The sequence below is a fragment of the Scyliorhinus canicula genome, chromosome 1 (assembly GCF_902713615.1).
Source record: "Scyliorhinus canicula chromosome 1, sScyCan1.1, whole genome shotgun sequence".
Classification (NCBI taxonomy): domain Eukaryota; kingdom Metazoa; phylum Chordata; class Chondrichthyes; order Carcharhiniformes; family Scyliorhinidae; genus Scyliorhinus; species Scyliorhinus canicula.
This window is the reverse complement of record NC_052146.1, coordinates 296,131,775-296,159,032: the sequence shown is the minus strand read 5'-3', so window position 1 is coordinate 296,159,032 and position 27,258 is coordinate 296,131,775. Positions and strand designations below refer to the sequence as shown.

The window sequence follows — 27,258 nt, the reverse complement described above, 5'->3', positions numbered from 1 at the left end:
TAAGATAGTTAGTACGTGTACCCGGAAAGAAGGGTTGGAATCAGAAAGTCACTTTAAAATGTGCCTCGCGAACGAGGGGCGGGATTCTCCCCTACCCGGCGGGGCGGGGGGGTCTCCGCACCTTTGAGGGCTAGGCCCGTACCGGAGCGGTTGGCACCACGCCGACTGGCGCCAAAACCGGCACAAACGGCTTTTTGACGCCCGCCGCCCAGTGACGGGGCTGGCCGAAAGGCCTTCGCCGGTTCGCGCATGCGGCGGCGGTGACGTCAGCGGCAGCACTGGCGCATGCGCGCTGGGGGATTCTCTTCCGCCTCCGCCATGGTGTAGGCCGTGGTGGCGGCGGAAGAGAAAGAGTGCCCCCACGGCACTGGCCCTCCCACCGATCGGTGGGCCCCGATCGCGGGCCTGGCCACTGTGGGGGCACCCCCCGGGGTCCGATTGCCCCGCGCCCCCCCAGGACCCCGCTCGCGCCACCGATCCCGCCGCCACCAGAGGTGGCTCAAACCTCGGCGGCGGGAGAGGCCTCCCAGCGGCGGGACTTCGGCCCATCGTGGGCCGGAGAATCGCCGCAGGGGGCTCGCCGCTCGACGTGGCGCGATTCCCGCCCCCACCAATTCCTGGGTGGTGGAGAATTTCTGCCACGGCGGGGGCGGTATTTTCGACGGCCCCAGGCGATTCTCCGACCCTGCGTGGGGCCGGAGAATTTTGCTCGAGGTGTCTGCAAAGTGAAACAGCGCACTTAACTCAAAACATTTTGCCGTCAATGTGAACGAAGAAGCCAGCGCCATTAGTGCTGTGATGCATGTCATGAAGAAAACGTGGTCTCAGTGCGGACGGCCATTTTAAGCGACCAACAAGAGCCGCCTCCGCCACCTTGTGCCAGAAGTGTGGCAACCGGCATGGGCCAGTGATGTCCAGCATATGGAAAAATATGTGCCAGGTGTGGCAGGCTCAACCACTTTGCGAAACAATGTATTTTGTGTCCTGCAATGGATAACACAAGATCAGTAAACGTAATCAATGAGATGTTCCGAGATTAATTGTTTTTTGTGGATCTCATCTCAACCGAGGACACCAGCAGCCCATATATGGAAGCCCAAGAAGTGTTCCTTACCAGTTCCAATACTGTGGATGATGCAGGTGACACAGTCGAAGATCAATGGTCAATTCCGGTATTATTGAATGACACACTGATTAAATGGAAGTTCAACACAGGTGAGAGAGCCAATCTCTTCAGCCAGTCAGATTTGAACTGCCTGAGGGTTCAACCGACAGTTTTTGATCAACCAAAATGGTTGATTGACTAGGTGCAGAATGCGATTGAAACACGGGGGATATGTGAGCTCGAAGCATGGGTGCACAACCTGTGTCACATTGTGCAAATCACCATTGTGGACATAAAGCAAGAGTCCATATTAGGAGCGGATGCATGTGAGGCCCTGAACCTGGTTGAGCGGTCTTTTGTTATAGACAGCGAACTGTCCAGCGATACTGCGACTCTCAACAAGATGTACTGCTGAAACTCATTGATCGAAAACAAGTAAACCACCACACATGCGATGACAAAGTGAAGGAAGAAATGTAGCGACCATGGGGAATTCCAAACTTTTGGTCAACAGTCTTCAGGAATGTGGACATACTCTGTTGCATGATACAGCAGCATGATGTGCCTATATTAAAGCATCTACAAGATATAAACCTTAAATGTTCAGAGCTTGAACAGCCAAGAAGCTTCACTCTTTTGAGCCAAACGAGTATTTCACCAATTAAGTCATTACGAAGGAATACCAGATGGAGTCGGGGCCTCACCAGTTTGAATTCTTTGACGGACCAGAAATCGTGGGTTGCACAGGATGCCAAATTGACTGGAAGAAAAGAAAAAATGTCACTCTGAGATCCATTAAAACAAAGCCAAAGCATCAGGGCAGGAGTACTTGCAAAACGGTTGTGAGAACAATATCAAATGATTCATTCTTCAATTTCGTCAGTCCTCCTAAAATTTCACAGCGTGGACTGTTAAATAAAAGTTCTGTAGAAAACTTGGTAGCTGATTTTGAACTGGGTCGTCTCCTGCGTGACTATGTAATTCCATAGGCAAAGTTGTACTTCACAGAAGACTTCTGCAGATGATAGGAACTCCGATGATGAGTACTACACTGAGGTCCACGGAGGCCATGGGTATGATGAGAAATGCACGCGAGCAGAGGGTGAACCACATGAGTATAACTATCAAATGTTCGTCAAGTTATTTCGCCCAGAAAATGACAAGCTAGATGAAAAAGCCCGCAAAATCCTGTTCAGATGGTTTGGCAGGAATGACAATGTGGTCACCGACAACCAGTCAACGCAACAATCTGAGAAGTCTGGAAATCTTAGGATGGCACGTGCAAGAAAAGATAACGACGGAGTAGTGCCAGATTTCGAAGACGACAAGCAGTTAACCAAGAATAAGTTAGTCACTGAGGACATTGTTCCCATTCTGGAGAAGTTGGCTCCAGTGGCAGACGACGACTCTTTTTTAAAAAATAATCTTTATTGTCACAAGTAGGTTTGCGTTAACACTGTAATGAAGTTACTGTGAAAATCTCCTCATCACTACATTCCGGTACCTGTTCGGGTACACAGAAGGAGAATTCAGAATGTCCAATTCACCTAACAGCACGTCTTTCGGGACTTGTGGGAGGAAACCGGAGCACCCGGAGGAAACCCACGCAGACACGGGGAGGACATGCAGACTCCGCAGACAGTGACCCAAGCTGGAATCGGACCCGAGACCCTGGCAATGTGAAGCAACAGTGCTAACCACTGTGCTACTGTGCCGCCCTACTGTTGTACCTTCTACGATTGCACGGGAAGAGAACGAGGGAATGGAATGGGAAGTAGGATGTAATGGCAGAGAGGATCATGGTGTCACGCAGGGAGCAGTTTAAGCGGAATGCTGCCGGGGATTGAGGGGAAGTGGTGGTATCATGCTGTAATTGGCAGAAATGGTGGAGGATGATCGTTAGAACACAGAAGCTGGTAGGGTGGAAAGTGAGAAGAGGGACCCTGTCATGATTCTGGGAGACACAGAATACCTACAATGCAGGACGCCCATCGAGTCTGCACCAACCCTCTGAAAGAGCACCTTACCTAGGCATACTGGCCTGCCCTATCCCCGTAACTCCACCTAACCTGAACATCTTTGGTCTGTGGAAGGAGACCAGGGCACCCAGAGGAAATCCCCACAGACACGAGGAGAACGTGCAAACCCCCCACCGTCTCTGAAGCCAGAATTGAGCCCTGATTTCTGGCGATGTGAGGCAGCAGTACAAACCACTGTGCCAATAACGGAAAAGGGTAGGAACAGAGGTGCGGGAAATAAGTCTAACCCGGATGAGTGCCCTGTCACTTACAGTAAGGAGGAAACCTCGGTTAAGGAAAAACACAGACATACCAGAAGCGCCATTTTCGAATGTGGCATCATCGGAACTGATGCGACAGAGGCAGAGAAACTGTGAAAATGGGATAGAGTCCTTACAGGATACAGAAAGCATTTATGTGTGCTGCTAGTTGAATTAAAGAGCTCACCTCAACCATTTATTTTAGGACCACTTAATAATGTCTATTGTTTGCTGCTATCAGTGTTTAACATCCAGGCAGCCCTGAGTTGTGGTTGCAGTTGTTTATATTGGGCTCGATTCAATTGAATGTGAACATGAGTGCATTTAGCTGTGTGTTTCCGGTGCTCACCATGTATAGCCATGTCGAGAAACACATGGCTATACAAGGCAATTCATGTTATATAAAGGGGCTGAGCGGAGAACGCGTGGCCGAGGCTGCACATAGCACCGTTTTGTACACTGAGAAGATCCGCTTGCCAGAATTCCCCAGTGTAGCAAGGCCCCCAAAGCAATCCCAACCCACCCCCCAGCTCGAACGCACTATGGAAGGCTCCCCTGCCCAACAACTGCTCACACAGGACATTACCAGCCCGATTGCACGTGTGCAAAAAATGCCAGCTTGGCACCTTGGCAATGCCAACCAGGGGGCAGCAACTTACCCAAAGGGCATGCGGCCGGGAGCCTCCGATCCCCTGGGAGACCCCCACGAGTATTGTGCCATGTGGTTTCTGTTCGTAGGGACCAGTGTTGAACGGTGCTCACCCGAGGTCTCCAAGGCGAAGGGGATGAATCGCAAAGTCTCCGATACCTCGGGAATCTACACATTAGAGTGAGGCTAGCTGTCTAGCTCTAATATGCAGATTTGCCAAAAAATGGACACGCCTATATTTACATCCCAACATCTCGCAAAATTGCGTTGACTCTCTCGAGACGTTGTGAGCGGGTAGATCCCAAGATCGGGCTCACCGGGCTTTTCTCGGCCTCGTTGCAACACAGCAAGCTGCTTTTCTGGTGCAGCATGCCGATTGGATTGCGCACATTAGGTCAACAATAACTTGTATTTACATAATAGGGACATTGCGCCTGGAGCAAATGCCACCATGTCGGGAAAATATCTGAAGAACCCTGAAATGGGATTGTGCCAGGCGCCAAACAATTTACGATGTTCCCAGCCCTCCCTTGGTGTGAACCAGATTAGCATATTTAAATCTTCATTTAAAAATGCAGGAACTGTTTTAAGCCAGATTCTACCTGCTGCACACGCGCAATTGGGCCAGGGGTGCCCTACGTGGGTGCTGGAGGGGCTGTTGGGCCGGGGAGCCTCTCATAGTGCGCTCGAGCTGGGGGAAGGGTCGGAGATTGCTTCAGGGGCCTTGTTACACTGGGGAGTTCCGGCGGGTTGGTCTCCTCGGTGTACAAAACGAGGCAATGTGCGCCCTTGGTCACACGTTCCCCGCTCAGGCTCCTTATAAGTTCTTCCATCCGCCAGCACAGCGTGAAGCCAGGGCAAATCACTACTGATCTCCACAAACAGAGTCTAGCTGTGATGAACACGCCGGGAGCTCGGAGGCCATTGTAGCCCCTGCGTGGCCAGAGAGAGGGCAGGGCAGAGCAGTGGCATTGCTCTGTGACATTGCCTACTGCCACTTTGGCAGTTCCAATCTGGTTCGCACTACCAGAATGGCAAGGGGGCAGTGTCAAGGTAAGATTGTGGCATAGATAGAGGATTGGCTGACTGGCAAAAGGCAGAGAGTGGAGATAAAGGGGTCTTTTTCAAGATGGCAGCGGGTGACTAGTGGTGTGCCTCAGGGGTCTGGGACCACAATTTCACAATATACATTAATGATCTGGAAGAAGGAACTGAAGGCACTGTTGCAAGGAGGCTGCAGAAGGATTTGGATAGGCTAGGAGAGTGGGCAATGATGTGGCCGATGAAATACAATGTGGAAAAATGTGAGGTTATGCACTTTGGAAGGAGGAATTTAGGCACAGACTATTTTCTAAATGGGGAAATGCTTCGGAAATCAAAAGCAAAAAGGGACTTGGGAGTCCTTGTTCAGGATTCTCTTAAGGTTAACGTGCAGGTTCAGTCAGCAGTTAGGAAAGCAAATGCAATATTAGCATTCATGTCAAGAGGATATAGAATACAAGACCAGGGATGTACTTCCAAGGCTGTCTGAGGCTCTGATCAGATCCCATTTGGAGTATTGTGAGCAGTTTTGGGCCCCATATCTAAGGAAAGATAAGCTGACCTTGGAAAGGGTCCAGAGGAGGTTCACAAGAATGATCCCTGGAATAAACAGCTTGTCGTTTGAGGAACGGTTGAGGACTCTGGGTCTGTATTCTTTGGAGATTAGAAAGATGAGGGGGGACCTTATTGAAACTTACAGGATCTGCGAGGTCTGGACAGAGTGGACATGGAGAGACTTCCGGTGGCTGTGATGGATCAGTAAGCCACACATTTGGAAGCTCCCGTTTTAAAGAGATTTTTCAGCTCTTTTGAGAGCCCAAAACGGAAATTTTTCGACGTCTCCCGGTGGGGGAAGGTGTGCTGAACGACTTTCCCTGCAGTCCATGACTCGAACTCGGAGTGGAAAGGTGGAAAAAACAGCAGCAGCTCCTCAGAAAAAACGGGGGAAGGGATCCAAGATGGCCACCGGAGGAGCCCCAGAAGATTGGAGGCTGTGGGCCCAGGAGCAACAAACTGATCTCCTGCGCTGCTTTAAAGAATTCAAGGATGAAGTACTGAGCTCTCTGCAGGAAACGAACAGAAGGCTGTCAGAGATTCAGTCCACCCAGGGTGCTGCCATCAAGAAGTTGCAGACGCAGGCCATTGAACGAGAGGAGGAGGCCGTGGTCCTCGTGAGTAAGGTGGAGGGGCACGAAGCACTCCACAAGAAGTGGCAGGAACGCTTTGAGGAGCTGGATCACCGCATGAGGCGGAAAAACCTGCAGATCTTGGGCCTTGCAGAGGGGCTGGAGGGATCGGACCTGACAGCCTATGTGGCTGTAATGCTGAATTCGCTAGTGGGGGCCGGATCTCTCCATCTGCCCTTGGAGCTGGAGGGAGCGCACAGGGTGCTGGCCAGGAGGCCCAAGGAAGATGAACCCCCGCGTGCGGTGCTGGTGAGGTTCCACCGGTTCAGTGATCGGGAGTGCGTGCTGCGCTGGGCCAAGAAGGTGAAGAGCAGCAATTGGGAGAATGGGGTAGTGCGGATCTACCAGGACTGGAGTGCGGAGGTGGCTAAGCGGCGGTCCGGATTTAATCGGACGAAAGAGGTGCTTTATAGAAAAAAGATAAAGTTCGGAATGTTGCCGCCCGCGCGCCTGTGGGTAACTTATTTGGATCGGCACCATTATTTCGATTCCCCGGAGGAGGCGTGGGCCTTCGTGCGGACGGAGAAACTGGACTTGAACTAGGGGTTGGGGGTTGCGAGGTCGGCTGTAAGATATTAGTGCTGGATTCTGCTGTTGCTGTGTTCTCTTTTTCTTCTGTTGTTTTCTTCTTGTTTTAGTACTTTTGCAATTTTGATATGGTTATTTACGGAGGGGTTGTTCTGCTATGTTTTTGTTTTTGTGCTGTGGGACATTGTTTGGGCTGTGTATCTTGAGGGGAGGGTCGGGGGGGTATGTTGTATTCTATGCCGGAGTGGGGGTATGGAGTGGGGCTGATATTTGGGAGCTGCGTCAGAAGGGTGTGGTGGGGCAGTGCGAAAGCGCGGGCTTTCCTCTGGTTTCCCGCGTTGCGGGGCTGGGGGGCGGAGACGGTGACGGGGGAGGCGGGGCCTTAACTGGTTCTTCCCCGCGCTGGAGCGGTGCCAGGAGGAGGGATAGATTGGGGGATGATCCCACTTCGGGAGGGGTCGGGCTATTGGCGGGAGTTTCCGGGGTCAGCAGAAGTTAGCTGACCCACGGAAGTACAATGGAGGACGGTTCGCGGCTGGGAGGGTTCCTAGCCTGGGGGGGGAGGGGGGGAAAGGGGAATACCGGGTTGCTGCTGGTAGGGTCAAGAAGGAGCTGGTGGGGGCTGGGGGGACAGAGGTGAGGGGTTGTCGCTATGGGGACGGGGTCGAGCAGGGTGTGCTGGCCTGGGGCGGGCAGTCGACGGGCTATGGCTAGTCGACGGGGGAGGGGGGCGGGACGCCCTCTGATCCGGTTGGTCACCTGGAATGTGAGAGGGTTGAATGGGCCGGTGAAGCGGTCGAGGGTACTGGCTCACCTGAAGGGGCTAAAGGCGGATGTGGCAATGCTTCAGGAGACCCACCTGAGGGTGGCGGACCAGATCCGCCTGAGGAAGGGATGGGTGGGGCAGGTTTTCCACTCGGGGTTGGATGTGAGGAACCGGGGAGTGGCGATTCTGGTGGGGAAAAATGTGTCGTTTGAGGCATCGGAGGTGGTGGCGGATAAGGGGGGTAGGTATGTGATGGTTAGGGGCAGGCTACAAGGAGAGAAGGTGGTACTGGCTAGTGTGTATGCCCCAAATTGGGACGATGCGGGCTTTATGAGGCGTATGTTGGGACGGATCCCGGATCTGGACGCGGGAGGTCTGATCATAGGGGGGGACTTTAATACGGTGTTGGATCCTTCACTGGATCGGTCCAGCTCTAGGACGGGTAGGAGGCCGGCGGCGGCCAAGGTACTGAGAGGGTTTATGGATCAGATGGGTGGAGTGGATCCATGGAGGTTTGTGAGGCCGAGGGCACGCGAGTACTCTTTCTTCTCCCACGTACATAGGGTCTACTCTCGGATAGATTTCTTCGTGGTGAGTAGGGGACTGATTCCGAGAGTGGAGGAGGCCGAGTATTCGGCCATTGCAATCTCCAACCACGCTCCGCATTGGATAGAGTTGGAGATGGGAGAGGTGCGAGACCAACGTCCGTTGTGGCGGTTGGATGTGGGGTTGTTGGCGGAGGAGGAGGTGTGTAGGAGGGTCCGGGCAAGTATTGAGGGGTACCTTGAGGTGAATGATACGGGGGAGGTTCAGGTGGGGATGGTCTGGGAAGCCCTGAAGGCAGTAATTCGTGGGGAGCTGATATCCATCCGGGCACACAGGGAGAGGAGCGAGAGGAGTGAGAGGGATAGACTGGTGGGAAAGATGCTGGAGGTGGACAGGAGGTATGCAGAGGCACCAGAGGAGGGACTGTTGGGGGAGAGGCGCAGCCTGCAGGCTAAATTTGATTTGCTGACCACTAGAAAGGCGGAGGCACAGTGGAGGAAGGCACAAGGGGCAGTGTACGAACATGGTGAAAAGGCGAGTAGGATGCTGGCTCATCAGCTGCGTAAGCGGGATGCGGCTAAGGAGATTGCTGGAGTGAGAGATAAGAGTGGGAATGTGGTGCGGAAGGGGGTAGAGGTGAATGAGGTCTTCAAGGATTTTTACGGGGAACTGTACCGGTCGGAGCCAACGGGGGAGAGGAGGGGAATGGAGAGGTTTCTGGACGGGCTTTCTTTCCCGAAGGTGCAGGAGGAGAAGGTGGAGGGGTTGGGTGCGCCGATTGAGCTGGAGGAGCTAGTTAAGGGGATCAGGCAGATGCAGTCAGGGAAGGCACCGGGGCCGGATGGGTTCCCGGTGGAATTTTATAAAAAGTTTGTGGATCTAGTGGGCCCCTTGCTGGTGCGAACACTCAATGAAGCGTGGGAGGGGGGGACTTTGCCCCCGACGATGTCACGGGCGCTGATCTCGTTAATTTTAAAGAAGGACAAGGACCCCCAGCAGTGTGGTTCATATAGGCCCATATCTCTCCTCAACGTGGACGCTAAGGTGCTGGCAAAAATCCTGGCCACCAGGATAGAGGACTGTGTGCCAGGGGTTGTGCACGAGGACCAGACAGGTTTTGTGAAGGGAAGGCAGCTGAACACGAATGTGCGGAGATTGCTGAATGTCATTATGATGCCGGCGATTGAGGGGGAGGCAGAGATAGTGGTGGCACTGGATGCGGAGAAGGCCTTCGATAAAGTGGAGTGGGGGTACCTATGGGAGGTGTTGGGGAGGTTTGGATTTGGTGAAGGGTTTATTAGATGGGTGAGGCTGCTATATGAGGCCCCGATGGCGTGCGTGGCCACGAGTAGGAGGAGGTCGGAGTACTTCCGGCTTTACCGAGGGACCAGGCAGGGTTGCCCCCTGTCCCCCTTGTTGTTTGCACTGGCAATCGAGCCGCTGGCGATGGCATTGAGAGATTCAGAGAGGTGGAGAGGCTTGGTGCGAGGTGGAGAGGAACATAGGGTGTCGTTGTATGCCGACGACCTGTTACTGTATGTGGCGGACCCGGTGGGAGGGATGCCGGGAGTGATGGAGTTACTAGCCGAGTTTGGGACCTTCTCAGGTTATAAATTAAACTTAGGCAAGAGCGAGGTGTTTGTGGTGCACCCTGGAGACCAGGAGGAAGGAATTGGTAGGCTCCCGCTTAGGCGGGCAGGGGAGAGCTTTAGGTACCTGGGGGTGCAAGTGGCCAGGGACTGGGGGACTCTCCACAAGCATAACTTTACCAGGCTGGTAGATCAGATGGAGGAGGAGTTCAGGAGGTGGGACATGCTGCCATTGTCGTTGGCGGGGAGGGTGCAGTCCGTCAAAATGACAGTGCTTCCAAGGTTCTTGTTCCTTTTTCAGTGCCTGCCCATATTTATCCCTAGGGCCTTCTTTAGGAGAGTGACTAGCAGTATTCTGAGTTTTGTGTGGGCACATGGGACTCCGAGAGTGAGGAGGGTGTTCCTGGAGCGAGGAAGGGATGGAGGTGGGCTGGCACTGCCTAACCTTCTGGGGTACTATTGGGCAGCCAATGTGTCAATGGTGCGTAAATGGGTGATGGAGGGGGGAGGGGCGGCGTGGAAAAGAATGGAGATGGCGTCATGTAGAGGTACGAGCCTGGGTGCCATGGTAACGGCACCGTTGCCGCTCTCCCCTAAGAGGTTTACCACGAGCCCGGTGGTGGCGGCGACCCTAAGAATCTGGGAACAATGGAGACGGCATCGGGGGGAAACAGGGGGCTCGATGGAGGCTCCACTGGGTGGCAACCATCGGTTCATCCCGGGGAACACGGATGGGGGATTCAGGGGGTGGCAAAGGGCGGGCATCAGCAAATTGAGGGACCTGTTTATTGCCGGAAGGTTTGCGGGCCTGGGGGAACTGGAAGATAAATTTGGCCTTCCCCAGGGGAACATGTTCAGATACCTGCAGGTAAAGGCGTTTGCTAGACGACAGGTAGAGGGATTCCCTTTGCTGCCCTCGCAGGGGGCGATGGACAGAGTGCTTTCGGGGGTGTGGGTAGGAGAGGGGAAAGTGTCTGACATCTATAAGGTAATGCAGGAGGTGGAGGAGTCGTCAGTGGAGGAGCTGAAGGCTAAATGGGAGGAGGAACTCGGGGAGCAGATAGAGGACGGGACTTGGGCGGATGCCTTGGAGAGAGTCAACTCTTCCTCCTCATGTGCGAGGCTTAGTCTCATCCAATTTAAGGTGCTGCACCGGGCCCACATGTCCGGGACTAGGATGAGTAGGTTCTTCGGGGGTGAGGACAGGTGCACCAGATGTTCGGTAGAGCCGGGAGTGCAGGAGGCGAAAGAGGCCGGTGTCCTGGCCTTTGCGTCCCTAGTAGCCCGTCGAAGGATTCTGTTACAATGGAAGGATGCAAGGCCCCCAAGCGTGGAGACCTGGATCAGTGACATGGCGGGATTTATAAAATTGGAAAAGGTCAAATTTGCCCTGAGAGGATCAATACAAGGGTTCTATAAACGATGGCAGCCTTTTCTGGACTTCCTGGCTCAGAGATAGGTAACTGGGTCAATAGCAGCAGCAACCCGGGGGGGGGGGGGGGTGTGTGTGTGTGTGTGTGTGCATTATTGTAGTGTTTATTCTGTAACTTTATAGTGTGTTAATTTGCGTTGTTGTTAAAATGCTGGGTTGTTCATGGGGATGGGGCGAATGTATATGATTGTTAATATTATTGTTATTTTCGGTATTTTACTAAGGTGCGTCAATGTTGTATAAAATCAAAATTTCTCAATAAAAATTATTTTTTTTTAAAAAAGAGTGGACATGGAGAGGATGTTTCCACTTGTAGGAAAAATTAGGACACAATCTCAGACTAAAGGGACAATCCTTCAAAACAGAGATGAGGAGGAATTTCTTCATCCAGAGGGTGGTGAATCTGTGGAATTCTTTGCTGCAGAAGGATGTGGAAGCCAAATTACTGAGTGTCTTTAAGACAGAGATAGATAGGTTCTTGATCAATAAGGGGATCAGGGGTTATGGGCAGAAGGCAGGAGAATGGGGATGAGAAAAATATCAGCCATGATTGAATGGCGGAGCAGACTCAATGGGCCGAGTGGCCTAATTCTGCTCCTATGAGTTAGTGTCTTATGTACACCAATAAGTGTGAAAGGTCTGAGATGGCCTAGGCAGAGACTGAAAATGAGATTGCAGTAGCAGACACTTCAGATGAGAGCAACTCAGCTGCGAGCAAACTAATAAAGGAAGAACTCATCCCCATTCTGGAGAAACTGGCTCCAGAGGCATACGGTGAATCATCTCAGATCACAAAATGGTTCTTGTAGTGGACACCCCAATACTCAAGGCCGCTGCACCAAAAGACCTGCTAGTGGAGCAGATGGCTGTATCTGTTTTACCAGACTGATTCCAGGGATAGCAGGACTGTCATATAAGGAGAGATTGATGAGGTTGGGATTGTTCTCGCTGGAGTTCAGAAGAATGAGAGGGAATCTCATAGAGACTCATAAAATTCTAACAGGACTAGACAGGGTAGATGCAGGGAAGATGTTACCAATGATGAGTGTGTCCAGAACCAGGGGTCACAGTCTGAGGATTCAGGGTAAACCATTTTGGACAGAGCTGAGGTGACATTTCTTCACTCAAAGAGTGCTGGGCCTGTGAAATTCAGTATCACAGGAAGTAGTATGCTAAATCATTGAATATATTCAAGATGCGGCTAGATATAGCACTTGGGGAGAATGGAATCATAGGCTGTGGGGAGAAAGCAGGATTAGGCTATTGAGTTGGATGATCAGCCATGAGCGTGATGAATGGCGGAGCAGGTTTGAATGGCCAAAAGGCCTCCTCCTGCTCCTATCTTCTATTTATCTATGTATGCAGCTCCACAACGACACACGATACATACATTATACTACCAGACGAGGATGAGCCATGATTCGACTCTTCAGCATTTCGAGTGACGATGAGCCATCAATGGTGGCGCAAACACAGGATGAAGGAGCAGCACCCAACGTTGGGGACCTGGATCCAACCCAGACACGAGAGTGTGAGGCTCTGCAGCCTGCTACTGAAGATGCAGACTTGACCAAGAGCGCACAGTCCCTCATAAGTATGTCGACATTGGATGTCTCAACAGACGATCCACGAGCAACCACTCCCATGGCACAGTCCAGTGGCAGGACGGGTGCAACCAAAACAGATGATACTAAGATTGGTGGAGTTGCAGATAGCGAGGAGGACTGTCAGAGAATACAACAAAATATAGATAGATTGGAGAGGTCGGCAGAGAAATGGCAGATGGAGTTCAATCCAGGCAAATGCGAGGTGATGCATTTTGGAAGATCAAATTCAAGAGCGGTCTATATGGTCAATGGAAGGGTCTTGGGGAAAATTGATGTACAGAGAGATCTGGGAGTTCAGGTCCATTGTATCCTGAAGGTGGCAACGCAGGTTGATAGAGTGGTCAAGAAGGCATACAGCATGCTAGCCTTCATCGGACGGGGTATTGAGTACAAGAGTTGGCAGGTCATGTTACAGTTGTATAGGACTTTGGTTCGGCCACATTTGGAATACTGCGTGCAGTTCTGGTCGCCACATTACCAGAAGGATGTGGATGCTTTGGAGAGGGTGCAGAGGAGGTTCACCAGGATGTTGCCTGGTATGGAGGGTGCTGTCTATGAAGAAAGGTTGAGTAGATTAGGATTGTTTTTGTTGGAAAGACGGAGGTTGAGGGGGGACCTGATTGAGGTCTACAAAATTATGAGAGGTATGGACAGGGTGGATAGCAACAAACTTTTCCCAAGAGTGGGGGTGTCAGTTACAAGGGGTCACGATTTCAAGGTGAGAGGGGGAAAGTTTAAGGGAGATGTGCGTGGAAAGTTTTTTACGCAGAGGGTGGTGGGTGCCTGGAACGCTTTACCAGCGGAGGTGGTAGAGGCGGGCACAATAGCATCATTTAAGAGGCATCTAGACAGGTATATGAACGAGCGGGAACAGAAGGAAGTAGACCTTGGAAAATAGGAGACAGGTTTAGATAAAGGATCTGGATCGGCGCAGGCTGGGAGGGCCGAAGGGCCTGTTCCTGTGCTGTCATTTTCTTTGTTCTTTGTTCCTAAAACCAAACAGAAGAGGCGCAGTCACAGGATCGTTCCCACAAAAAAGAGGAAGAGGAGGAGTGGAGGATACAGTGAGTCCCACCTGTGATACTAAACAAGAAGACATCAGCAATGTGGCCGACAAACCAGAAAGTACACAACGATGCACCGCAGCGCACCGCATTAAAAAATTAAAGAAGTTGGTGACACACGCAAGGCCAGCTAGGAAACCGGTCTTCAGGAGGCATCGCGCAAAGAGTAACAGATTAATCTACAGACAAAGGCTATTGTATGAATTCAAGTGAATTCTCCTGGAACTACTCTATGTGCATCCTACTACCAACTGAATAAATCATCATTCGAGTTAACCTAGATGTTCTGTGTACATCATTGCAACGGCCATTTCACAGAACACAACAGGATACTTCAGAGTGCAGTTAAGAGTCAACCATTTTGGTGTGGAGCAAGGTCACATCTAGGAAAAGCAGGTGGTCTCTTTTCCTAAAGGATAGTAGAAACTAATCGGATTTCAATGCTAATCCAATTGCTTCAAGGTCACTTTTTATTCACATTTTTCCTCCATAGTTTGTTTGTTAATTGAATCCAAATTCTAAAACTGCCATGATAGGATTTCAACATTGGTTAAAAGACTTGACAGAGGTGTTTAAAATCATGAACCTTTTTGATACAGTAAAATAGGAGAAACTGTTTATGGTGGAAGAACAGACAGTAATTAGAGGACAGTTTTAAAGTGACTGGCAAAAGAACTAAAGGCGATGACATGAGGAAACATTTTTCTATTCAATAATTGATCACTATTATTGTGCCAATATCACTTACAGTGCTTCGTGTATTCAGTGAAATTCGACCTTCCATGTTTGTGTAATATCTGAAAAGGACATTTTAAAATTAGAACAGAATTGCAATACAGTATAAAAGCAAATTACTAAGGATGCTGGAATCTGAAACGAAAAAGAAAATGTCACAGCTAACAGACAGAGAAGGTGGGAAATATTTATACTGTGGAGTGAGAATGAAAGATGAGTCATAGCCACAGAAACCCAGGAAAACGGGTGCTAATGGCCACAGAAACCAAGAGGAAAGAGTGCTAATGGCAGTCCCCAGAGAGAACAAAAGATGTGAAAGGTAAAACAGCAGGGAAACTAACATCAGAGGATGAACTGTAGATGTGGGGAGAGGGGAAGGGGGAAGCAAAGAGGAATGAAATGAAAATCGCTTATTGTCACGAGTAGGCTTCAATGAAGTTACTGTGAAAAGCCCCTAGTCGCCACATTCCGGCGCCTGTCCAGGGAGGCTGGTACGGGAGAAAGGTGAAGGAAAGGTGGATAAGATTGGGACGCGGGGGGGGGGGGGGGGGGTGGGGGGGGGGATTAAATATATATTAAGAAAGAAAGAAATGGTAAAAGACAGTCAATGTTCCAGTGAAGCTCAACACAAACTGGAGGAACACGCACAGACTCAAAAACAGCTTCTTCCCGGCTGTTACCAGACTCCTAAACGACCCTCTTATGGACTGACCTCATTAACACTACACCCTGTATGCTTCATCCAATGCCGGTGCTTCTGTAGTTACATTGTATACCTTGTGTTGCCCTATTATGTATTTTTTTTTATTCCCTTTTCTTCCCATGTACTTAATGATCTGTTGAACTGCTCGCAGAAAAATACTATTCACTGTACCTCAGTACACGTGACAATTAAACAAATCCAATCCAACATCTCATCTTCCGGTTAGGCCTTCCGGCCTGAACATCGAATTCAACAACTTCTGATGATCAGCTCTACCCCACCTCGACCCATTTGTTTTCGTTTTAACTGTCTTTTACCATTTCTTTCTTAATATATATTTAATCCTCCCCCCAATCTTATCTGCCTTTCCTTCACCTTTCTCCTCTTTGCTTTGTTATAGAGGTTAGTGGGCTTGAGAAACACAGGAAGTGAAAGGAAGAGTCAGAAATGGAGCGCCCAAGGGTGAAAGATTGGTGATGGAATCCTACTTTCCCGATGCCACTGTTAGATTATTGACCATTTGACCATTTCCCGTTGACCAGTTTATCATCAAACCCTGCCTGTGTATGCCAAGTTAAAATGGCCTTGTGACACATCGGGTAAGCTTTCATAGTTTGTTTTAAAATAAGTTCTGAGACGCATGCCAGGTGACAATAGCAGGCCTGTATGCTAGGAATGGAGACAATGTAAACAACAATTTATAGTTATTTAACATCTTTACCATATAACAATTCAAGGGAATTTGCAAGAGCGTAATAAAACAAAATAGGACACTGCGCCACACAAAGAGATCTTAGGTCAGATGACCAAAGATTTGGTCAAAGGGGTAGATTTGTTTTAGAGAAGGAATGTGAGGCAGAGAGATGTAGGAAGGGCAACTGAAGGCTGTGCCAGAGGATTGTAGACATCTCAGAGGATTGTGGGGCTGGAGATTACCGAGATAGGTAGCGACAAGGACATGGGAGAGATTTAAAAACAAGGAGCATGTGGGAGTGCTTCTCCTGCGGAGACACAGAGAGGGCATCGTTCGGCAGTTCACATTGGGGAGCGTTGAAGGGAGGATTGGGATGATGGGAAGGTTAGGGTGAAGGGGGTGATGGATGGGTTGGGGAGGCAGGTGGAGGGCTGGGAATGTCTCGCGGCTGGGGGGGGGGGGGGGGGGGGGGAAGGTGGCGTCAATTCACCCGTGCTGCCCGATGTAGGTCGTTGACCTTCTTGCGGCGCTGGAAGCCAGTCCTCCGTTCACGCTTCAAGAGTTGACAGCTGCTGCCATTCATCCCAGGCGGCACAGGCTGACCTGCGGCTTACCTTCCGGGGCCCTCGGGGAAACAGGACATCCCTCCTGGCCTCACTGCATCTAGGAACCCCCAAGATCTGTGTCTCCAAATCTTGGTGCCATTGCTGTGAGCTGAGTGGGGATGGTTGTGGCAAGTGCTGCTTGACCTTGTTCCTGGCAAGCGCGGGCCCGGTGAATCGGCTGGCTAGCCTTCGTTTGCAGCCTCGTTAAGTGGACCAATTAATGTTGAATTGCATTGCCGGCCTCGCCAGGCCGAGCGCCGGGAGGTTCACGTCAGTTCCCACTCGCTTCCGCACTTAGAAATCATTCCAGAGAATTGTGCCGTTCATAAGTATTAATAAAAGCAAATTACTACGGATGCTGGAATCTGAAACCAAAGAGAAAATGCTGGAAAATCTCAGCAGGTCTGGCAGCATCTGCAGGGAGAGAAAAGAGCTAACATTTCAAATCCAGATGACCCTTGTCAAAGCGCAAAAGGAACCAGGGAAGGATATCTACAAACAATAAGAAGTCTTACAACACCGGGTTAAAGTCCAACAGATTGGTTTGGAATCGCTAGCTTTCGGGGTGCAGCTCCTTCACCGGATGAATGAAGCGGCGGGTTACACAAACAAACCTGCTGGACTTTAACCTGGTGTTGTAAGACATCTTCGCGTGCCCACCCCAGTCCAACGTGGGCATCTTCACATCTTGCAAACAATAACTTTAAAGGTAAAAACGAATTTAACCCAGCTCAGCTATGAAGCGTCTTTATTAACAGGGTGAGGGGAATGAGTGCAGTCAGGTAATCATGTTGAAAGAAATGTGCCCCTCGCTCTGTGCATCCTGCAAAGAGAGAAGCGTCTTGTTGCAGCAGTTGGTTTCTCTCGGCCATCATTGGGGACGCTGGAATTTTATGCGAACCGAAAATAACGCTGCCACTTTGGAACACGTCCGGGCTGTCTCCACAAGCCCGTCCATAAGACGTTGTATATAATATATATCTGTCAGGGTTTTTTTTACGGGCAGAGCATGCCTACCTCCAGACGCCTCCCGACTCCCTCAGCATCAGCAGCAACGCCGCCACCGCCGCTCCTCCGCGCCACATGTTCACCATGTGTGCGCCGCCGGCCGTTAGCCGCCTCGTGGCAGCGCGTGGCAGCGCGAGGCCGCCCGCCCGAACCCCAACCGCCGCCCCCCCCCCCCCCCCCCCCCCCCAACCGCCGCCCCCCCCCCCCCCCCGACCCCCAACCGCCGCCCCCCCCCCCGACCCCCAACCGCCACCCCCCCCCCCCCAGCCCCAACCCCAACCGCCGACCCCATCCCAACCGCCGACCCCCCCAGCCCCAACCCCAACCGCCGCCCCCCCAACCCCAACCGCCACCACCACCCCCCCCTGCCCCAACCACCCAACCCCAACCACCCCCCCAGCCCCCAACCAATACCCCCCCCAGCCCCCAACCACCACCCCCCCAGCCCCCAACCACCACCCCCCCCCAGCCCCCAACCACCCCCCCCCAGCCCCCAACCACCCCCCCCCCCAGCCCCCAACCACCCCCCCCCCCCAGCCCCCAACCACCACCCCCCCCAGCCCCCAACCACCACCCCCCAGCCCCCAACCACCACCCCCCCCAGCCCCAACCACCACCCCCCAGCCCCCAACCACCACACCCCCAGCCCCAACCACCACCCCCCAGCCCCCAACCACCACCCCCCCAGCCCCCAACCACCACCCCCCCAGCCCCAACCACCACCCCCCCAGCCCCAACCACCACCCCCCAGCCCCCAACCACCACACCCCCAGCCCCAACCACCACCCCCCAGCCCCCAACCACCACCCCCCAGCCCCCACCACCACACCCCAGCCCCACCACCACCCCCCCCAGCCCCAACCACCACCCCCCCCAGCCCCAACCACCACCCCCCCAGCCCCAACCACCCCACCCCCAACCGCCACCACCCCCCAGCCCAGCCCAGCCCCAACCGCCACCACCCCCCCAGCCCAGCCCCAACCGCCACCACCCCCCCAGCCCAGCCCAGCCCCAACCGCCACCACCCCCCCAGCCCAGCCCCAACCGCCACCACCCCCCCAGCCCCAACAACCACCACCCCCCCCAGCCCCAACAACAACCACCACCCCCCCAGCCCCAACAACAACCACCCCCCCAGCCCCAACCCAGCCCCAACCGCCACCACCCCCCCAGTCCCAACCCGCCACCACCCCCCCAGCCCCACCCGCCACCACCCCCCCCCGCCCCACAACAACCACCCCCCCAGCCCCAACAACAACCACCCCCCCCAGCCCCAACCCAGCCCCAACCGCCGCCGCCCCCCCAGCCCCAACCGCCGCCGCCCCCCCCAGCCCCAACCGCCGCCGCCCCCCCCCAGCCCCAACCGCCGCCCGCCCCCCCCCAGCCCCAACCGCCGCCGCCCCCCCCCCAGCCCCACCCGCCGCCGCCCCCCCCCAGCCCCAACCGCCGCCGCCCCCCCCAGCCCCAACCGCCGCCGCCCCCCCCAGCCCCAACTGCCGGCCACCCCCAGCCCCAACCGCCGCCACCCCCCCAGCCCCAACCCCCCCCAGCCCCAACCCCCCCCCCCCAACCCCCCCCCCCCAACCCCCCCCCCCAACCCCAACCGCCGCCACCCCCCCCCAGCCCCCAACCGCCGCCACCCCCCAGCCCCAACCTCCGCCACCCCCCCAGCCCCAACCCCCCAGCCCCAACCGCCGCCGCCCCCCCAGCCCCAACCGCCGCCACCCCCCCAGCCCCAACCCCGCCACCCCCCCCGCCCCAACCGCCGCCACCCCCCCAGCCCCACCGCCGCCCACCCCCCCAGCCCCAACCGCCGCCACCCCCCCAGCCCCAACCTCCGCCACCCCCCCAGCCCCAACCGCCGCCACCCCCCCCAGCCCCAACCGCCGCCACCCCCCCCGCCCCAACCGCCGCCACCCCCCCCGCCCCAACCGCCGCCACCCCCCCAGCCCAACCCCCCCAGCCCCAACCCCCACCCAGCCCCAACCCCCCCCAGCCCAACCCCCCCCCAGCCCCAACCCCCCCAGCCCCACCCCCCCAGCACCAACCGCCCCAGCACCAACCGCCGCCACCCCCCCAGCCCCAACCCCCCAGCCCCAACCGCCCGCCACCCCCCCCCGCCCCAACCGCCGCACCCCCCGCCCCAACCGCCGCCACCTCCCCCAGCCCAACCCCGCCACCTCCCCCCAGCCCCAACCCCCCCAGCCCCAACCCCCCCCCAGCCCCAACCGCCGCCACCCCCCCCGCCCGCCGCCACCCCCCCCGCCGCCGCCACCCCCCCCGCCCCAACGCCGCCCCCACCCGACGCCACACCCCCCCCGCCCCAACCGCCGCCACCCCCCCCAGCCGCAACCGCCGCCACCCCCCCCGCCCCAACCGCCGCCACCCCCCCCAGCCCCAACCGCCGCCACCCCCCCCAGCCCCAACCGCCGCCACCCCCCCCCAGCCCCAACCGCCGCCCCGCCAGCCCCTACCCAGTCCCAACCGCCGCCCTTCCCCAGCCCCAACCGCCGCCCCCCCCAGCCCCAACCGCCGCCCCCCCCCTGGCGCAAGTTGGCGCATGGGCGGGAGCACCAGCTGGCGTCATCCCATCGCATGCACAGAGGGGTTCGTCTCCGCGCCAGCAATGGCGGACCGGTACAGCCGCCGGTGCGGAAGAATAGTGCGCCCAAAGCACAGGCCCGCCCGCGGATCGGTGGACCCCGATCGCGGGCTCAGGCACCGTGGGGGCACCTCCCGTGGGCCAGATCCCCCCCCTCCCCCAAAGTAACCGGAGGCCGCCTGCACAGCCAGGTCCCGACGGCAAATGCCTGGTGTAACATACGCCGGCGGGACTGGCTGAAAACGGTTGGCCACTCGGCCCATCACGGGCCTGAGAATCGCCGGGGGGGGGGGGGGGGGCACTACCACCGGCGTGGTGCGATTCCCGCCCGCGCTACGTCCCTGGCGGCGGAGAATTCGGCAGCCGGCGGGGGCGGGATTCACACAATTCCCCGGCCATTCTCCGACCCGTCGGGGAGTCGGAGAATCCCGCCCAAGTTCTTTGACATCCATCCGCTTAAACTAAGTTAAAACAACAGGGGCGGCACAGTAGCACAAGTGGCTAGCACGATGGCTTCACAGTACCAGGGTCCTAGGTTCGATTCCCGGCTGGGTCACCGTCTGTGCGGAGTCTGCATGTTCTCCCCGTGTCTGCGTGGGTTTCCTCTGGGTGCTCCGGTTTCCTTCCACAGTCCAAAGACATGCAGGTTAGGTGGATTGGCTATGCTAAATTGCCCTTAGTGACCAAAAAGGTTTGGAGGGGTTATTGGGTTAGGGTGGATATTGGGGATAGGGTGGAAGTGAGGGCGTAAGTGGGTCGGTGCAGACTCAATGGGCTGAATGGCCTCCTGCACCGTATGTTCTATAGGGCCTTTGTTTTAACATTTCGTAGATGAACAGCATCCAGCTGGTAGTGCCTTATTTCTTTACTATTACAATGTTCTGAATTTGATAAATATCCACTCAAATTCAGTATAGGATCATAGAATGGTTACTGCACAGGAGATAATTTGGCCTGTTGTGTCTGTGAGCAAGAGTAAGTCACCCAGTCCCACCCTTTTCCCATAGTCCTGATTTTTATTTCCTTTTCAGTTAATGATCCAGTTCCCTTTCGAATGCCATGCTTAGATTCACCTCCATCACTCTCAGACACTGCATTCTGGAACCTAAACACTGCCTCTCCAGCAATAGCTTCTCTACCGGCTCCCAGACTGTCACAAAGAGGTGAAAGCGTTTCGAGCGAAAGTTTTGATGGCTACATTCAACCTTGGGATCAAAAGGTTTGGTTGGTAGCGGTGATGGAAGGGTCAGAGGAATCCAGTGTGGAAGAGGGAATAAAGGGATAATGTAAAATGGGGAATTTGCAAATGAGGCAATTACTTTGAATTAAATATGCTGGGGCTCTATAACTTTGCAGTTATAATACTGCAAAGTTTCATAAAATATAAGATGATTGTTCTTCGGCATTTTAAAACAATCCTTAGTGAATATAATTCCACTGATTATAAATGCAAGGAATTGACTCAGTTAAAGATTATCAAGGAAGCGGATGAATACAGAAGTTCAGGGGAAAGTGGGGTGCAGCTGCCAACCGCCGTCTACGGGTAGGTAATTTATAGTTGGTAGCACTGTTGAGTACACAAGCTGTATGTTAGGAATCACCATCATCGGATTAATACAAAAGGAATACTAAAAAGAACGAATCAAAGAGGATGAAGCTGTACATGTATATTGTGGTTATTTCTTTTAATATATGAAAACAGGAAATTAAAAATTTTGTAACTTGTATTTTATGTGCATGATAGGACTCCTTTCATAGAAAGGATGATAGTGAACATAAAATATGAAGCTCACATTTAAAACTAAATATTCAACAACTATACAAATAACAGCTATAGTATATAACAATCATTTACTCTCCAGCAAACGTTTTTAAAGACAAAAACTTTACCTAATTGTTTAATAAGTAAATAAACAGGATACATTTGTATAACTAATTTTCACAGTGTTCAGTTATAATACTGCACAGTTTCATATAATATAAAATGATTGTTCTTCGGCATTTTAAAACAATCTTTAGCAAAGTACACATATCCTTTGTTGTTTTCAAATCACAACAAAAGTGGTATATAAAAATTAATGTTAATCTTATGCCAAATGCATGTTACATGCTTGAAGACAATATAAATAATACCGTATGTAACAGTTTATGCATTCAACTCAGTTCAAAGCATACTGTCAGAGGGACAGTGAGAGAGAAATAGGAAGCAGAGAACAAAGAAAGCAAAATTCATGAGAGAGCAGAGAGATTTAGCAAAAATAATATCTGATCGATGGGAAAATGTAAATAATTAACCCTTCAAATGTTATGAATATCATGTGTTCCCTATTTGATGACACTGAGTTTGATTACATTATGGATACTGTAAGGAACTGTATGTACAACCTGTAACAGCAACACTACACTATAGTGTGAGATTAACTTATAAAAAATTTGGAGGGAAGAATTTCCTTTGGAGATTTATCCTTTCTCACATCAATAAAAATAGGACAATAAACTTGTGAATAGTAAACATTCATCTGTACTTTGTAAATTTTAGCCACAGTTTTACTTAATCTATTTCACTGTATTATTCTGCAGTCTTCTTGGAGCACGGAAGCTACAATGTCACTAATGCTCGGACCTGCAGAACATATTATATACCAGTGCAGATGGCTGAGCCTAGACAAGGATCAGCACACCACCACCACATTATTAATATTGGAAGTGAAAGCAATAGATGAAGTAGGCAATCGCAGACCATGAAAAGTTAATAAGCAGGGTTCAGTTGAATGAATTTGTCAGGAGTTGGCTCTTGCTTGACTAATTGAAGTTTGAAAAAAAGATATAAAAACAGTTAAAATGGTTTGAGGTGCTAGAAAAATTGAATTTGCAAAGATACTTGACAAGGAACTACAGAAGAGACTTGTGAGGAAGACTATGGCACATGGGAATGAAATGTGCTCACATTGGGGCGGCGGGGCAGCACACAGAGCAGCACTTCTGCCTCACAGCACCAGGGATCCGGGTTCAATTCTGGCCACGGGTGACTGGAGTTTGCACTTCTTCCCCGTATCTGGGTGGGTTTCCTCCGGGTGCTCCGGTTTCCTCCCACAAACCAAACGATGTGCAGGTTAGGTGGATTTGCCATGATAAATTGCCCCTTAGGGTCCAAAAGGTTAGGTGGGGTTGTTGGGTTACAGGGATAGGGTCAGGACGTGGGTCTAAGTAGGGTACTCTTTCCAAGGGTTGGTGCAGACCGGATGGGCCAAATGGCCTCCGTCTGTACTGTAGAGATTCTGTGATTAATAGAGATAGCCCCAAAACTGGAAGTAGGAAATAAGGGTAAATGGATGTTTTCAATATGTGAATAGGGGTCTGCGCCGGACCGTCACTAGAAGCTAAAGCTAGTTGATAATACCAACTTAGGCAATGACAAACAGAGGAGGAATGCTGATTGGTTAGTGACGTTAGTGACTAGGCGACATATGTAGTTCAATGCATAGAATGTTAACCATACATTTTGGAAAAAGAAACAGATTTCCAAGATATCCTGTGGTTTAAAGGTGGAAGCACAGAGAAGGACCATAAAAAGCCAAATATGTTTGAGTTTTATGTCACGGATGCATTGAATGTAAGTTGAGGAAGTGACGTTGAAATTGTAAAGCATCTGGTTAAGTGATGCCTCGCACTTACATAATAATGCAGCATTTTTAGGACAGCCCAACAGATGGGATAAGGTTTTCACTTCAGCTGCTGTTGCTACATAGGTAAAACATGTAGTACATTTGCATATAGTGATGCCCTATAAACAGGACATGAATGAATGACCACATAATCTGTCTTTGATACTGAATGAGTCTGCTCGAAATAAGTCATTATATGGTTGGCTCAAAAAATTGAACTTTTTCACTGGAAGCCCAAAGATTAATGAGGAAGGCCAAAGAGAGATGTTTCAAAATTAGGAAAGTTTTGACAGGGTAAATAATGAAATTTTTTAAACTGGGGAATAGATAACAAGAGGGAATTAATACAAGATCACTAGAAGGCGGCAGATATCTTACACTGGAGGGTCAGTAGAACATGGAATGTTTTACTGAAAGTGACTTGTTGACAAAGCTTATGCCATCATTGGAATGGCAACTGGATAAATACTAAAAAGAAAAAAAAAAAATGGATGTGGGGAAAAAAGAGAAATCGACTTGGCGCATGTTCCCTTCGAAGAGCTTGGTGCAAAGGGCACCATTTTTGCTGTAATTTTAATCCTGGTGATCATATGAAAAAGTGAAACAACCAGAAATATTTGTAAATTGGATGAAGAGGAGAAAGGAATCGATTCCGGGGAGGGGGGGGGGGGGGGGGGGGGATTTTCAGACCGTTCTTGCCCATGGGATCTTTCAGTCATAGCGTCTGGGGTTTCCTGGCGCAGGGGGTAGATTGAATGGGTAATTCCCATGGACAGCAGCGGGTTCAGAAGATCCTACCGCTGGCCAATGGCAGGTCACCTCCTGCCGCTGAGAAACACGGCACGAGACCGGGGGGGGGGGGGGGGGGGGGTGATGTGGAAAATCCCCCATCCCTCCCTTCATCTCTATTGTCTGAACTTACTACTTCATCTCATGGAAATGGAATTTCATTCCCCCCCCGCAACCCAAGTAGACTACCTTTTCATGTCTTGTTCTGGTATTGCTATTTTTCCATTCAGTTCTTATTTCTCAGTGGATAAATACTGAGAAAGAGTTGCACATTCTCTTACTCCCAAAACAGTATAAGGCACATGTCAAAGATACATTTCAGAAGCAGCGCAATGTTATTCCTTTGTTATCACGTTCAGTGCATTTTTGGTCTCCATTGACACAGACAGTATTACAGAGGAGCAATTAATAATTCTGTTTTTAAGTGAATACTTCCAGCACATCCCACATACCACCTGGTCCAATTTAATGCAAGCTACCGGTCATTTCTGTCACAGTGCCAATACAAAATTGATTAGACCAAGGATGGGTACGAATGTGAAGCTGGTGTCTACTCTGACCATTCGTATTCAAAATGGTGATCTTGGCAACGTAGCACAACCTGGCCTGAAACCAGTTTTGAAGAGGACAAATTAAATCTGGTTTCTCAGCCTCTCTTAATTCTACTCTACAGTGTACAATGGTGACTGGGCTGATCTCCAATTTTTCTTTCTTAGTTATAGGAAGCATCATACAGTTATTTAGCATCTTCCAGTAATGGCAGAGTAATGATTGGGAGCACATTGTTAATTGGTTTATTGGAGTATTGGTCACTTTGTTGCCACTTTCTTTAAATGATCAAAATAATCATTCATTAGTATTTGCTTGAATTTTGTTCAGTTTAAACACCTTCCTCTAATAAAAGTGGTGCCCAAAAAGTAACTCTGAAGTGTGTGCTCCAGATAGATCATCATATTGCTGTTCCTTGCTGTTGTGGATGTTAAAAACGAACTTCCAGGTTAGCTGAAGCACGACTCCTTAAATACAGGTGCCTCTCCCATCAATTCTGTTGCGGGAGAACCGAAGGAACACTGGGTGAATTCAACAACGAAAGCAATTAACTCTAGTAATTCACTTCAGGTAGATTTATGACCAACAACAGAGTCAAGGGTTGAGAGGGGGTGACAGGAAAGTGAAGTTGAGGCCACAATCAAATCAGCCATGATCTTATCGAATGGCAGAGCAGGCCCAAGGGACCGAGTAACCTACTCCTCCTAATTCTCATGTTCAGTGTTCATTGCTACACAACTCATATTGAATGCCTCACAGGTAAGATGAACTATCTGTACTTTTCTCACTTGGACAAATATGGAATTGTTTTGCAGGGAAGACCAGCGTGGACAGAATCTTGGTACTGAAATAGGAATGCTTAAGCATTTTCCATTTGTTTTCTATGTATAAAATGAAACCATTGCAAAATTAACACAGTAAGTCCCAAAGTTACTTAGACAGCTGCTGTTAGCTTCTAACAATTAATCTTCAGTTTGAGCTCCAAATATTGGTGAGGTATACAATAATCCAATAAGTTGTCTGCAGAAATTACTGATAGGCTCATGTTTTTGGATCTTACATACTGTGGACTCCTGTTACAGGACATCTTCACATTATGTTTCATAATGCAATTTCTTAAATCATAATTTAACCCTCAAAAATAGATGTCCAGGTCTTGTCTAGTTAGCAAATTAACTATGATGATACAGCCATTAATTATACCACAAATTCCACCTGTTGTTCTTCTCCAAGAAGGTCCAGGGATAGACAGTTCATTGAACGTTTGCCATAAAATGTGGACTTAGTCTTGCAATCTGCAGTGGAATAAGTGTAGCAAAATTGGCCATCTTTGTCCTCATGGATGCAGCCAAAAGTGTAGCTCTGGGAATTGTCTGAAGATAAAGTGTAGCCTAAAGGTGGTTGCTGCTGGTACAGACGCACATCATCCAAACTCTGACTATGGCGATCAGTTGAGTTTCGCGGCTTAGATCGTGTAGCCTGTAAAAATTATGACACATTTGTTCATTCAGCTTTTCGAAGTTCTGAAAGATGTTTGTAAAATTATACTTTCCCTAGAAGGGCGGCAAGGTGGCACAGTGGTTAGTACTGTAGCCTCACAGCTCCAGGGACCCGGGTTCAATTCTGGCCTAGGGTGACTGTCAGTGTGGAGTTTACATGTTCTCCGAGTGTCTGCATTGGTTTCCTCCAGATGCTCCGGTTTCCTCCCACAGTCCAAAGATGTGCAAGTTAGGTGGGATTTGGGGGATAGGTCAGTGGAGTCGGCCTAAGTAGGGTGCTCTTTCGGAGGGCCGGTGCAGGCCCGATCGGCCAAATGGCCTCCTTCTGCATCGTGGGGATTCTATGGATTCTAAGCTTTTAACTTCCCTTTCTAGTATCTGTGTGTATTCATAACACTCATTTCATTACCTAAGCTGCTTTTAGATTGATATTACAAATGACTTAAGGGCCAATTAAAACATAGTACAGTGGTCGGTTCATTAAGTAAAATTAAGTGACGGGGGAGTTATTGGTCGAACTGATCTACATTGCAAAGATGGGTACATTTTTATATTTCTGTACCTTCTGCTAGTCAAATAGTTGATGACACAGCACCTTTTAAGGTAGCACTTGGGCA

General features: G+C 51.3%; 2 protein-coding genes and 1 pseudogene across 5 annotated transcripts in view; 1 reads left to right on the top strand and 2 right to left on the bottom strand.

Annotated features, from left to right (window-relative positions):
* The window catches only part of LOC119975857 (cation channel sperm-associated protein subunit epsilon-like), a 223,616-nt gene extending 205,949 nt beyond the window's left edge, over positions 1 to 17,667 (bottom strand). For all 3 annotated transcript variants that reach the window (XR_005462814.1, XM_038815749.1, XM_038815740.1), the window contains exons 1-2: positions 17,547 to 17,667; positions 14,541 to 14,589 (exon numbers count right to left, since the gene is read on the bottom strand). Coding sequence is in view for 2 of the 3 variants with exons in the window: in XM_038815749.1 (XP_038671677.1) it covers positions 14,541 to 14,589; positions 17,547 to 17,623 (126 nt within the window). In the remaining variant the exon portion in view is untranslated. The remainder of the gene's footprint in view (positions 1 to 14,540; positions 14,590 to 17,546) is intronic.
* Positions 17,668 to 18,888: 1,221 nt separating this feature from the next.
* On the top strand, positions 18,889 to 22,884 carry LOC119964971 (annotated as a pseudogene).
* Positions 22,885 to 24,469: 1,585 nt separating this feature from the next.
* zgc:172136 (uncharacterized protein LOC566376 homolog) overlaps positions 24,470 to 27,258 on the bottom strand; it is an 89,836-nt gene continuing 87,047 nt past the window's right edge. For both annotated transcript variants that reach the window (XM_038815727.1, XM_038815730.1), the window contains exon 14: positions 24,470 to 26,621. In XM_038815727.1, coding sequence (XP_038671655.1) covers positions 26,340 to 26,621 — 282 coding nt within the window. In that variant the 3' untranslated portion in view covers positions 24,470 to 26,339. The remainder of the gene's footprint in view (positions 26,622 to 27,258) is intronic.